Source organism: Entelurus aequoreus, linkage group LG25 (assembly GCF_033978785.1).
Source record: "Entelurus aequoreus isolate RoL-2023_Sb linkage group LG25, RoL_Eaeq_v1.1, whole genome shotgun sequence".
Lineage (NCBI taxonomy): Eukaryota > Metazoa > Chordata > Actinopteri > Syngnathiformes > Syngnathidae > Entelurus > Entelurus aequoreus.
This window is the reverse complement of record NC_084755.1, coordinates 31,143,687-31,158,334: the sequence shown is the minus strand read 5'-3', so window position 1 is coordinate 31,158,334 and position 14,648 is coordinate 31,143,687. Positions and strand designations below refer to the sequence as shown.

General features: G+C 40.1%; 2 protein-coding genes across 2 annotated transcripts; one reads left to right on the top strand and one right to left on the bottom strand.

The window, feature by feature from the left end:
- Positions 1-1,276: 1,276 nt before the first annotated feature.
- LOC133642650 (ferritin, middle subunit) lies at positions 1,277-4,488 on the bottom strand. The gene is made up of 4 exons (XM_062036988.1): positions 4,193-4,488; positions 1,871-2,017; positions 1,683-1,808; positions 1,277-1,611 (listed from the first exon to the last, which is right to left on the bottom strand). The coding sequence occupies exons 1-4, from the start codon at positions 4,292-4,294 to the stop codon at positions 1,456-1,458; spliced, it is 531 nt and encodes a 176-aa protein (XP_061892972.1). The 5' UTR covers positions 4,295-4,488; the 3' UTR covers positions 1,277-1,455.
- A 1,412-nt stretch (positions 4,489-5,900) lies between these two features.
- On the top strand, positions 5,901-12,423 carry LOC133642678 (rho-related GTP-binding protein RhoA-D-like). Its single transcript, XM_062037027.1, has 2 exons — positions 5,901-6,555; positions 12,015-12,423. The coding sequence occupies exons 1-2, from the start codon at positions 5,978-5,980 to the stop codon at positions 12,091-12,093; spliced, it is 657 nt and encodes a 218-aa protein (XP_061893011.1). The 5' UTR covers positions 5,901-5,977; the 3' UTR covers positions 12,094-12,423.
- The last annotated feature ends 2,225 nt before the right edge of the window (positions 12,424-14,648 follow it).

Sequence of the window (14,648 nt, the reverse complement as noted above, 5' to 3'; positions counted from 1 at the left end):
AATTGCAAGTCCAGGAAGTGACGTACTCTTCCCGCGTAAGTGGACTGATCTTGTTTTCCAGTACCGATCAAATAGTGACAGCGCCCTCTGTGGTGAAACACGGGACAGATATTCTGATAAGTTTGTAGTTAAACCATGTTAAAAATGTTTGGAATAAAATAGTCTTCATTTTTCCCCACAATTAGGAAACTATGTCGTGCAGTGCAGATTAAAAAAAGTCCACAAAAAATAAGGTGAAAAGATGGAAACTTAAAACACAAACGACATTAAAATAGCACAGATGATGCAACCAGCCGCCACTTCAGCAACACCATTACGTACATAAAGGAAAACCCAACAAAAAAGTTAGCAATATACTGTATATCAAAACTTCACACCATCTGCTGTTTTTTTTCTTACCGTATTTTTCGGACTATAAATCGGTTATTTTTTCATAGTTTGGCCGGGGGTACGACTTATACTCAGGAGCGACTTGTGTGAAATTAACACATTACCGTAAAAAATATAAAATATTTAGTTCATTCACGTAAAAGACTAGACGTATAAGATTTCATGGGATTTAGAGATTAGGAGTGACAGATTGTTTGGTAAACTTATAGCATGTTCTATATGTTAGTTATTTAAATGACTCTTACCATAATATGTTACGTTAACATACCAGGCGCGTTCTCAGTTGGTTATTTATGCGTCATATAACGTACACTTATTCAGCCTGTTCACTATTTATTTATTTTAAATTGCCTTTCAAATGTCTATTCTTGGTGTTGGGTTTTATCAAATAAATTTCCCCAAAAAATGCGACTTATACTCCAGTGAGACTTGTTTTTTTCCTTCTTTATGCATTTTCGGCCGGTGCGACTTAAACTCCGAAAAATACGGTACTTTGGTTTAAAATACACTTGTTTCAATTCGAAGGACTTCAGGATGTAGTCCACTAAATTTTGGTTCAACATGCCCTTACAATTTGTCCACAAATTCAAATGTATTTTACACATTAACTTTGATCCAACACTGTGACGTAGTACTTTACCTTTTTTAGATTAATCATTGGAGAAAAAAAAATATGAGCTTTAGCAGTGTTACTATTAGAACAGTTTCAATCACAATCTTAGCATGCGAGGGCCTAAACAAATTTATTTAGTTTGGTGCATTTATTAATTCATGTTTCTACATCACAATTGGGCATGGAAACTCACTAGGGTCAAATACAAAAGACAAAAAAGCTAGGGAATATTGTGGCTTTAAAACATATGCAAATAAATACAGTACATCATAATCCAGCTCAAAAAGTTTATTTAGAACAGCTTTTCAACTCAAATGTAATCACTGGCTTTTATAAATTTAATGTGTCAATATTCCTTGCGACGTTAAACCAGATTAGATATGAAATTATATCAATCAGTTGAAGAACATATTGAGGCTTTTTTTTTAAGTGTAAAGGCCTTTCAAAGATGTTTAACTCTTGCCCCCCAGAGTGTGCTTGTCGAACAAGTACTCGGCCATCTTGTTGTCCTGAGCATCCATGCGGGACAGGTTGCTGATGTAGTCGCCCAACTTCTTGATCGCTTCCACTTGCTCGTTCAGGTAATGGGTTTCAAGGAAGTCGCACAGCTGTAGACACAGGAACAAAAACCGGTTTAGTGCCGGTGACGGGAAAGCTAACCGTAATAGTAAACACTTACATGAGGGTCCACGTGGTCATTGGCCAGTTTGTGCAGTTCCAGCAGAGCCTGGTTGACATTTTTCTCCAACTGCAGGGCACACTGCATGGCCTCAAGCCCACTCCCCCACTCGTCACGCTCTGGTTTCTACAGAAAAACACTATAGTTAGCACACATGAGCTTAGTAGTACTAAAAAGTATTTGCTCACCTTGACGTCCTGGAGGAAGATGCGTCCACCTCTGCTGTTTTGAAAGGACAGCAGCTTCTCAGCATGCTCTCTCTCCTCCTCACTGTTTTCTTTAAAGAAATGAGCAAAGCCTGGAAGGGCCATGTCATCTCGGGAGAAGTAAAATGCCTAGTAATAAGAGTAAATTAAAGGATTATGGCACTTTGACAAATACATTTGATTATCATGTAACAAAAGCTAAGCATGACAGCATTTTTTTAATTGCCATGATACGGCTGAAAGCACAGTAGTCAGTACTAGGGATGATGTTCCAAACCGGTTCTCCCAGTTGTTCGATAAGAAAAGAACCGATTCCATGAACTCGAATCCCTTTTTGAGAACCGGTTCACGTTATCGAGACCACTATAGTAAAGAAAAAGAGTTAGTTCTTTATTTGAATCCCTGGGAACGAATCCTGCAATGTTATGCCCATTTGATTGTAGACTCTTACTTACACCTTGTGGCGATATGAAAATACTACACGTCATTAGCTTGGGCACTTCTGGTTTGGCGACGTCAGTTCAGTTCAGTCCATGAGACAATTGAGAAGTAGACAAGTTGTGTTAGCTCTTACAAGCCTTGGAAAAGATAAGTCTGTAAGTAAACTGTTTAACTTGTTTATGTAACTCAATATTAGGGTGGAAAGTGGTTAAATTTGATACTAAGATGTTTTTTTTTGTTTGTTTTGTTTTTTATTATTTTAAACATTAAAAAAGACACAAGATACACTTACCATTAGTGCATCAACCCAAGAAAACGTGTTTATGTAACTCAATATTAGGGTGGAAAGTGGTTAAATTTGATACTAAGATGTTTATTGAAAAAAGATTTTTGTGCACTGTTACAATGGATGTTTTGAGGACTTAAAATGGCTGCCAGTCATGTATTTCCACCATCGAAATAATTTTTTGGAAGAAGAATTGTTGATTGATGACTGTGGTGTTCTTAGTGTCATAGTGTGTGTAGTTAGTATGTTCCAATAGCAGCAGAAGTGCACTTTTTGGAGAGCTGTATTATTTTCAGTTGTGTGCCCAAGGGACAGATTTTATTTAACACTATTATTATTTATACACCTATAGTGATCACAGAGACAGGTTGTGTTTGTGTTACTGTATATATTTGTTTTTCTAAAAAATCCCACTTTATATACTTTGGGTATAAAATACCGTATTTCTTTGAATTGCCGCCGGGTGTATAATATGCGTCTGCCTAGAATTACCGCTGGGTCAAACTCATTCCTCAAAATAGCATATGCCTAGAATTACCGCCGGGTCAAACTCGTCACGTCACGAGTGAAACTTCACCTTTCAAGGCATCATTTTTAAAATGGAGGAGGCTAATTTCAATAATTTAAAATCACATAAAAAGGGAAGAAGATAAAGAGCTATTTAGTAAGATTTAAGGTAATTGCAATTCTTATTAATATTGTGTTAGTTTGTAGTGGTGGAGAGCTGACTTTTTGTTGTTGGAGTTGAGTCTTTCAAAGCGCTTTATTTTGATGAAATGTTTTATTAATATAGCTGCGTGTGTCAAATATGAGTCATTTTGATGCAGTTGTACGAGTAACATTTCAGAAACAAATCATGAGCTAAGAAAACCTGCTAACAGGCAGTAATAATGTTATTTTAATTTTAATTGCCTTTTCAGACCCAAACAAAAAGAACTCCCGGGATGATTCATCGCGGCATTAAGCGATGTCATGATGGTATCCTAACATCACACTCAAATTTATAAGCGCATGCCTAAATTTACCGCATGCCTTTGGTAAGCGCCGGAGTGAGAAGAGGGTTTTAGATTCATTACCGCCCCGGCGCCAATTCAAGCAAATACCGTAAAAGTGAGCTTTTGTCCCCCCCCCCCCCAAATAAAACAACCTATCTGGATTCGATAAGAGAATTGATGAGGAATCTGTTCGATAAGAGGATTCGATAATAGGCTCGAACTCAACATCCGGGTACTGACTCAGTACCCGGATCTTGCACTCAGTGCGCAGTTACACCATGATTATAAATCATAATATGTAATGAAAATAAAACGGTAAAAGAAGCAGATAAACATTACATTAGTCATTTCCGGTAACTGACCAACGATGGTAATCGAACTAGGACTACTTTATGCTTGCGTATGGTAACACGGCATCGAGTGTGCACATGTGAACGCACTTACTAATCAAATACTAGTCGTAAGTGTACAAGTGCGCGAGTTGAGACAACAATAGTGAACACCAACCAACAAGGAGACTATCATAGCACAGTCGTTCTCCATACAGGATTTAAAGCACATTAAACATCCAGTTTTGCTTACCATGGAAGTGTAAGTGTAGGAAGCGAACAGCTCCATGTTGACCATTCGGTTAATGGCGGCCTCGCATTCGCGGTGGTAGTTCTGGCGCACTTGAGACTCCATTTTGGCTGACGGGTTTTGTCTTTTCTTACAAAAAATAAAGTACAAAAATAGAAATTTGCGTGGAGTTATTTAGTAGTGTGAAGGCAACGCCGAGTCGCTTTGGAAAGCAAATAGGACGACAGACGTTCCGTTCAAACACTGTTGAAGCAAGAACCTCTTCTCCGATTCTGACTGAAGAGCTGGCACCGAGTGCTATATATACCTCTCTGTAAGACCTCGTGACTCCTATTCTGCACACGTCCCTGGAGCACGTGACGCCGATAGAAGCCAAGCGTTACAATTGGTGCGTTCTGACCACGTGACCGATGACGTATTGAGTCAACTTTCTTTTTTTTCTTTTTTTTTTTCTTATGTCCTGCCCAGCTTCTCAGGCAAATCATATAGCAGATGTAGATGCCCATATCGGCTGTTCAGATTTACTTTACAAAAGAGAAGTGTAGGACACTTCTCTTGTTGCCTTATTTGTATTTGACTTTATTAAATGTATTTATATTATCATTTGGTGCAGCCGGGCCGGAGCAGGAGGGGATAGAAAGAGAAAAAAAGGAAGACAGAGGGGGGAATTGTGGGGACAAGAGGGGGATTAGACAGAGAGACAAAAACAACAACAGCAAACACAACAACAACAACAGAGCAACATCAGCAATTACTACATGTACAAATATGATGGTTAAAGTAATACCAAATAAGCAGCTAGTGAAAATAAAAAATAATACAGAAATGACAATGAGCATTATTACATTAAAAATGAAGCAATATGAATACCAATAGAAATAGCGCTATTGATAATAAACAATACCAATACTTCACCTTTATTATCAACAATACAATTGTTCAAATGCAACAATAGATATACGTAATGATAGCTTGAGATACGAAAGAATGCAGAAAAATGGAGGAGAAGAAAGAGAAGCAACCTACATTAACCTTGTAGATTGTTATAGTAACAATAGGTTGAGCTTTGTCAGTGTGCCATGTGTTATACCCAGTTTACCCCTAGGGCAACAACGTTAATATATGTTTGATGAAACGTGATTATGTGCATGAGTGTATGTATGGATATGTACTTGTATATGTACAGTATGTGTATATGTGTGCTTGTACAGTGAATGTATATGTATAGTATGTATATGTGTGTGTTTGTACAGTGAATGTGTACAGTATGTGTGTTTGTACAGTGAATGTATATGTACAGAATGTGTATGTGTGTGTTTGTGCAGTGAATGTATATGTACAGTATGTGTATGTGTGTGTTTGTACAGTGAGTGTATATGTACAGTATGTGTTTATGTATGTTTGTACAGTGAATGTATATGTACAGTATGTGTATACAGTATGTTTGTATAATGAGTGTGCGTGTGGATGTACGAACTTTGAGTGTGTAAATATGTACTGTATTTGTAGATGTATGTGGGGGCGTAGGTACCTATGTATGTGTGTATGTATGCAAGTGAGTATATGTGAATCTGCATGTACAATACATTTGACTCCCAGTGTGTGCGGGAGCCAGAGTACGGCCCCAGCCTCCCCGAGAGCCCAACCCACAAACAGTAGGTGTGGTGCCCAGTCAACTTTCACTGCACTTACGAATGCGGTTGTTGGCGGTGAAGAAGTGACCGGCAAGGAAGTCCAAACGTGGATTTTACATCGTAACAAGACGTCTCAAGTGGCTGGAGAGAAGATATGGCGGCCATTCGCAAGAAGGTGGTGATTGTCGGCGATGGAGCTTGCGGTAAAACATGTCTCTACATGGTTTTCATCAAAGACCAGTTTCCGGAAGTCTATGTGCCTACCGTGTTTGAGAGCTACGTAGCTGATATCAAAGTTGACGGAAAACCGGTGGAGTTGGCATTGTGGGATACTGCAGGCCAAGGGGACTACGACAGGTTGAGACCTTTGGCCTACCCGGACACTCACGTCATCTTAATGTCCTTTTCCATTGATAGCCCAGACAGTTTAGAAAACATATCAGAGAAGTGGATGCCTGAGGTGAAGCACTTCTGTCCCGACGTTCCCATCATCCTGGTGGGGAACAAGAAAGACCTGAGGCACGACTATCACACGCGGAGAGAGCTGGCCAAGATGAAGCAGGAGCCGGTGAAGAGGAGAGAAGGCCAAGAAATGGCCACCAGGATCAACGCCTTCGGCTACCTGGAGTGCTCGGCCAAGACCAAAGATGGCGTGCAGGAGGTGTTCGAGATGGCCACCAGGGCGGCGCTGCAGGTCCACAAGCGCAAGAAGAGAAGCGCCCGCGAGCTGTTGTGAGCCATCCTTCCACTCACACACACACACACACACACACACACATGCACACACACTCCGTGAGAAAACAGACTGGCCTTTTTATCGAACGGCATCTTTGTACTGTGTGCTGCATTTCACAATAAGAGTCAGGCAGGCCGATTGTATGCAAACATAGAGGAAACGGACTTTGTCCATATTAGAAATGGATGTTATCAATTCCTTGTTGATTTTGCTTTTCTTTAAACACACGCATGTTTTCTTTTGTATTCGTCACAAGGCAGCCATGTTAGAATGCAATATTGTTGAGTGAGGGCGGGCAGCATCCTTTCCTCGCTAACGTTCTGTCTCTCTGAGGAAGGTGCCGCCCCAGAAAATGATTCGCCGCAAAACGGAACGTGTGCGTAACAGCTCGTGCCTTTTTCTAAGTTGTCCGCACACCTGTGCGCTTGTCATTGGGAGCGAGACCGCGGGCGAGGCTTTTCCGCGCCGCTGACCACGACGTCCAATTGACAACCAACAAAGGAGTTCTTGACATTTTTACCCGAGATGAGATTGATCGCGCGTTGCCAATTTGCCGTTCAAAACGACACGACGTAGTGTGACTCACTCAACGTGTTGGCTGCAGAACCCTAGCATCCTCCTCGTGTAGAACTAGCTCCGCGGTTTTGGGACCCACCCTTTTTTGGAATCTGTGCTTGACAGGTAAACAGTTTCCAGTTGGTCGGCATTCTGTTCGTGTTCGGCCCAGTGAGGAGTCAATGTTTTTTTTTTTCTCCCCCCGCACCCTTCTTGGTGCCTTCTCTGTTCTGGTTCTTTTTAACAGAGCAGATAAGCATAAAGGCCTACTGAAATGACATTTTTTTTATTCAAACGGGGATAGCAGATCCATTCTATGTGTCATACTTGATCATTTTGCGATATTGCCATATTTTTGCTGAAAGGATTTAGTATAGAACAACGTCGATAAAGTTCGCAACTTTTGGTCTCTGATAAAAAAAACTTGCCCCTACCGGAAGTAGCGTGATGACGTTGTCAGTTGATTACTCCCTCGTATTTTCCTATTGTTTTCAATGCAGCTAGAGCTATTCGGACCATTACCCCATTAATTTGAGCGAGGATGAAAGATTCGTGGACGAGGAACGTTAGAGTGACGGACTAGAATGCAGTGAAATACTTTTTTTTTTTTCGCTCTGACCGTAACTTAGGTACAAGCTGGCTCATTGGATTCCACACTCTCTCCTTCTTTCTATTGTGGATCACGGATTTGTATTTTAAACCACCTCGGATACTATATCCTCTTGAAAATGAGAGTCGAGAACGCGAAATGGACATTCAGTGCCTTTTATCTCCACGACAATACATCGGCGAAACGCTTTAGCTACGAGCTAACGTGATAGCATCGTGCTTTAACTGCATATAGAAACAAAAAATATAAACCCCTGACTGGAAGGATGGATAGAAAATCAACAATACTATTAAACCGTGGACATGTAAATACACGGTTAATGCTTACCAGGCTGGCGAAGCTTAACAATGCTGTGCTAACGACGACATTGGAGCCTACTTAGCAACCGGACCTCACAGAGCTATGCTAAAAATATTAGCTCTCCACCTACGCCAGCCAGCCTTCATCTGCTCATCAACACCCGTGCTCACCTGCGTTCCAGCGATCGACGGAAGGACGAAGGACTTCACCCGATGCGTTTTGGCGGCCCGGAGACGTAGGAAGTCAAGGTGAGGTCGTGGGCTAGCGCGTCTGCTCTCCAACAAAGTCCTCCGGTTGTGTTGCTGTAGTCCGCTGCTAATACACCGATCCCACCTACAACTTTCTTCTTTGCAGCCTTCATTGTTCATTAAACAAATTGCAAAAGATGTCCAGAATACTGTGGAATTATGAAATTAAAACAGAGCTTTTTGTATAGGATTCTACGGGGTACCATAACTTCCGTTTAACTGACTACGTCAAGCGCATACGTCATCATACCGCGACGTTTCAGCCGGATATTTCCCGGGAAATTTTAAATTGCACTTTATAAGTCAACCCGGCCGTATTGGCATGTGTTGCAATGTTAAGATTTCATCATTGATATATACACTATCAGACTGCGTGGTCGGTAGTAGTGGCTTTCAGTAGGCCTTTAAGTTTCAGTTCTCACAGCTCAAATACAAACATTGGCGAAGATGGACCAAACCTGCAACACATGTCCTGAACATCCCCACAAAACATCCAGCAGCTATAAAGATGTGCTAGGCGAGCAAAAACAACAACAACAAAAAATCCTCTGACTATGATTACCGTAAATTAACTACAGGCCAACTACTTTTTTCCTACGCTTCCTGCGTCTTATAAAACGAGGCCGCTAATTTATGGATTTTTTTTTTTTTTGCTAATGACCATAGTGTTTTGTGCTCAATAGTTTTCAATGAACACAAGCAGACACACCGGGACTATAAGCCGACTAATTTTTTCCCACGCTTTGAAGTGGTGCGTATAATTTATGGATTTTCCTTCGCTGACAGAAATAATGTTTTGTGTTCAATCATTTTCATGAAACACAAGCAGAAACACTGAAAAGGTGTGTTATTGTTTGTGCTTTGGCGCCATCTTCAGGACGAGTTTGCTCACTGCAGGTTGCAAATGTACTTCCTGTTTTGATGCCTTGAACTGCAAGTGAAAACCGTCCGTAGCGTTTCTGCTCGAAAGGATTCTTCATTCGTCACTCCAAGCGACGTTTGTAAGTTTTACAATGTAACTAAAGCAATTCATACTAAATTGTCCCATATAGGAGAGTTTTCATGCATATTTGTACATCCTATCGTAAGTGTCTGTTGGTATTATTAACCATACTTGCCAACCCTCCCGTTTTTAGCGGGAGAATCCCGTTATTCAGCACCTCTCCCGACAACCTCCCGGCAGAGATTTTCTCCCGACAAACTCCCGGTATTCAGCCGGAGCTGGAGGCCACGCCCCCTCCAGCTCAATGCGGACCCGAGACTGAGTGGGGACAGCCTATTCTCACGTCCGCTTTCCCACAATATAAATACGCTTGCAAGTTCCAAAACGAATGGAAACAAGAATTTCAGTTCATCCAGGACAGTTCGAAGGGGAAGGTGTATGTTGCCTGTAAATATGTAGAACAGACTTCTCCATTGAACACTGTGGCCGAAATGATTTCTCAGTCATGAACAGAGAAGTTAAACAGGACAATACTGCCATCTAATGGATAGATAATTCAAGTATTTCTTTTATGTAAATAAAATAAATATATATACCGTAATTTCCGGACTATAAGCCGCTACTTTTTCCCCTCGTTCTGGTCCCTGCGGCTTATACAAGGGTGCGGCTTATTTACGGCCTGTTCTTCTCCGACACCGACGAAGAGGATTTCGGTGGTTTTAGTACGCAGGAGGAAGACGATGACACAATGATTAAAGACTGACTTTTCATATACCGGTAGGCTGGTTATTTTGATAACGTACAGGCGAGCACTTTGTATTACTTTGCACCGCTGTATTATTTGTACTCTGCACGAATGCTGTTCGCCATGTCAAATATGTGAAAGTTTGATTGAATGATTGAAAGATTTATTGTTAATAAATGGGACGCTTTGCGTTCCCAAACAGTCATCTCTGTCCCGACAATCCCCTCCGTGGTAGCAGGAACCCCTATATACTACGGTAATTACACATCAAAACCCTGCGGCTTATAGTCGGGTGCGGCTTATATATGGAGCAATCTGTGTTTTCCCCTAAATTTAGCTGGTGCGGCTTATAGTCAGGTGCGGCTTATAGTCCGGAAATTACGGTATATAGCTAGTATTCACTGAAAGTCAAGTATTTCATACATATATATATATATGTATGAAATATATATGACATACTCAAGTTGGTGAATTCTAGCGGTAAATAACCACGCCCCCAACCACTGTGGTTCCTCTCCCTCCTCCGCCAGTACAAGTGGAACCTCCTCCAAAGTCGCTGCTTGACTTTCAATGTTTGTTTGTTTTTCCTCACAGATAATTTGTTCAGAAAGTCAAACTGTTGCGACCAAAACTACTGAATAATCAAACTCAAAGTAAAAATACTCATGCTTTTAAAATTGCATGACAGGTAAGGACGAGGGAACAAAGGTGTTGGATAATTTTTTTAAATGATTTTTTGGAGGTTCCACTGTATTTGACATGACAGGATCCACTTTCATTCCTGTGAGCTTATTGTCATACAGCCTTTGTAAACGTATACAGCGAATGTTCGATGCCAAGTAAACATTGTTAATAAACTATTTTTGCGACAATAAATGGTTTGCCTGGAAAAACAAACAAACAAAAAAAACCGAATGCGGTTGTTGATTTCCACATATTACAGTTTATGTACACGTAAACAAAGAGGAAATACAACACTTACAAATATCTGATCATTCAAACACCATGGTGGGAATAAAGCAATATTGTCTCAAAAATACGTTTGATTGATTGATTGAAACTTTTATTAGTAGATTAGACTTAGGCTTAGACTTAGACTTCCTTTTTATTGTCATTCAAATTTGAACTTTACAGCACAGATAAGAACGAAATTTCGTTACATAAGCTCATGGTAGTGCAGGATAAAAAAAGCAATAAGGTGCATATATAAATAAATACACATATATAAATATATATATAAAATAGATAAATAAATAAATAGATTACTGTACAGATTAATATATTGCACTTTTTCACATGCGTCCACGTTTATGGATGTATGTTATATTTTCTTTTTTATTCCAGCGAGATAATCCATTTTGGGGGGAGTTGAGGGGATAATTTAATTATGATGCGTTCAAGAGTCTTACGGCCTGAGGGAAGAAGCTGTTACAGAACCTGGAGGTTCTGCTTCGGAGGCTGCGGAACCTCTTTCTAGAGTCCAGCAGTGAAAACTGTCCTTGGTGGGGGTGGGAGGAGTCTTTGCAGATTTTCTGAGCCCTGTTCAGGCAGCGGCTTTTTGCGATGATAGGAAGTTGCCCTGAGGTGTTCTTTTAGTGCAGTTTTGAAGGAGGATAGAGATGCACTTTATTTTCCACCTGTTGGGAGTGCATTCCATATTGATGTGGCATAGAAGGGGAATGAGTTAAGACCTTTGCTAGATCGGAATCTGGGTTTAACGCGGTTTGTGGAGCTCCCCCTGGTGTTGTGGTTATGTCGGTCATTTACGTTATGGAAGTAGTTTGACATGTACTTCGGTATCAGGGAGGTGTAGTGGATTTTATAGACTAGGCTCAGTGCAAGTTGTTTTACTCTGTCCTCCAAGACATCTGCTGATATGTGCATTACTCAATAACGCAGCTTTATTGCTACACGGGAGAGCAAAGGACACTTTTAGGCTAAGTAACATATTCAAATTGGCATTGAAAAAACATAATATATAAAAAATATTATTTTAAAAATGTGCTGAAGTTCTTCCTGTTAAATTAACTGTCTGGTTTTGTTTTCATTTTTAGAGCAAATCTGTTTTGGTTCTCACCCCTGCCTGCCTTGCTTAGCTTGGTACACGCCCAGCTGCAAAGACTCACCGGATAAAGGCAGGGTGGACCCAAGGATCGGCGCGGGAACTTAGTTTTCTCATGGTGTACCAATTCCCTCCGTCGCCTTGGAAGTGAGCTGTGCGCCTCACTTCTCTGGACCCCTCTGGATTCTGACTGCATCCCTTGGTCCTCGACCCCCCACTTTGGACTCGGACTTCTTGACGACCCTCTCAGCCCCACGGACCCCCGCTTGTATCCCGGATCACCTGTCTGCCCCCTGGACTTCCTCGTATCTCGTTCAACACTTGGTAACACACATTCCAGTTAAATACTACACATAGTCTTACGCCATACACACTCTTGTATTCTAGTTCACACTCCATTTCCTTAGTTTAGTTGTATTGTTTAGTATTATTATTATATATATATATATATATATATATATATATATATATATATATATATATATATATATATATTGTCCATATATATATATATATATATAATAAATATGGTGTATGTTTGCCGTCACCTCCCCTTAGTAAACACAACAAAAACATTGTAGTATTTGTGTTTCTTCTATTGTGTTATTCAAATACATGGTTACATTAATTTTGTGGTTATTTTTCAGCAGCTAGTATTAAGGTCGTCATGATCAATCTTAATTAAACATAAAATAAATATACTTATGTATCCCAATTCTACTACTTATTACATTTTACTCAATTTTTAAACTCCCATTTGCTTATTAGCACTGTATATTTTTTTCAACACATTTCCTTCATCTCTGCTTAGTTTTTATCCACCATTTATGAATTGCACACTTCTGTTAACATTTTACTCCAATATCTATTAATGCAGTCATTTCTAGATATCACCCCTTATTTTATGTGTATTATTTAGTCTTACTACCTGGTTGCACAATGAAGAAACCTACATATCCACATTCATTAGCTGTCTTGCTCTTCTACGTAATTATATTATTAGACATTTGCTAACGTGACAGTAAAATATAATTCCTTAACTTTTGCTGAGTCACAGTTACTCAGCAGTGTAGTGGTGCCTTGTATCCTGACTGCGCGGTTTTGTTTTGTTTTTTTTTTGGCAAAAGAAGTGACTCAGTCCTTCACAAATTCTTGTATCAACAGAGGATTTTGCTGTGTCATTGTTGTGACTCAGCTTTTTTTTTTTTTAAAAAAGACATCCTGTCAAGCTTCCTGTTTTTTTGCACTGTCATGGGTTACAAAAGGGAGAAGTCTTGTGACCATAGCTGTGTCTGACAGGAAGTTGACCTCATTGCACAATATATGTTCACTTCAGGGTGAATTTGTGCAATGAAAATGATGATAAGAGTGTTATTTTCCTCTTCTTTTTTATTATTCAGTTCTGCACACAACTCCCGGGCAATTACTATACTGTGTAGTCCTGCAATGACTGTATAGCTCAGTATTTTACACATCAGACAAAACAAAAGCACATTATAAAAGGCTGCTAAATGGTAGCCTTTACTGTGATCGCCTCTTTACCTTTTTATTTCGTACTCCGTTATAGAGTACAGTATTTGAACAGTGAAATATACCTAATAGTCATTCCTAAGACTAAATATGGCAGAGTTAACAAAGAAAAGGCAACAACTAAACAGTTTTTTTCCACCACCTCTGGTAAAATCACATACATTAGGGCAGTGGTTCTTAACCTGGGTTCGATCGAACCCTAGGGTTTCGGTGAGTCGGGGTCAGGGGTTCGGCGGAGGTCAAGACACACCTGACTCATCGTGTACATAAAAACTTTTCCCTATCGGCGTATTACGGATACGGCAACAGCAAAAGTCACACTGATTTGCAGGTGTGTAATTTGTTGTGAGTTTATGCACTGTGTTGGTTTTGCTCTTTGAACAAGGTGATCTTCATACACGGTTAATTTTGTGCACCAGTAAAAAAAACATGGTAACACTTTAGTATGGGGAACATATTCACCATTAATTAGTTGCTTATTAACATGCAAATTAGTAACATATTGGCTCTTAACTAGTCATTATTAAGTACTTATTAATGCCTTACTCTGCATGGCCTTATTATAACCCTAACCCTCTAACCCTGGCCCTAACCCTCTAACCCTAACTGTCAGGTTCAAACACTGATGACATCTATTAAACAAGACAAGAAGCAAAGAATCAAACAGAGGCAGAATTCAAATTTGGACTCAATTGAGGAGAGACGCCGTCGACCTGTAACCTCTTACAGTGTCACTCACGCTCTGGCGAAAGATTGTACGCCACCTCTTTTTATTTGGACTTTCCCTGTTTACATAACATCTGTTTCTAAAGGAACGGGGAGTATGTAAACAGTCATTGTTTTCGGTCACATTAACACAAAAGAAAAAGATGCCTCGGGCTTGGGCTAGTCCCGGATTCAGCTTGGGCAGGTCTTCGATGACAATAGATAACCCCACTCCCATCTACTCCCATCGTACACAATGGAATTTTCCAAGCCTTTGCTTGGTGCAACAAAGACAGCCCCTTGTCTGTTCATTGGGAACTCAGAGAACGGAATTTTTTTGGATAATTTACATACAATTTTTCTGACACTAACCCCAACCAAATAACTCTAA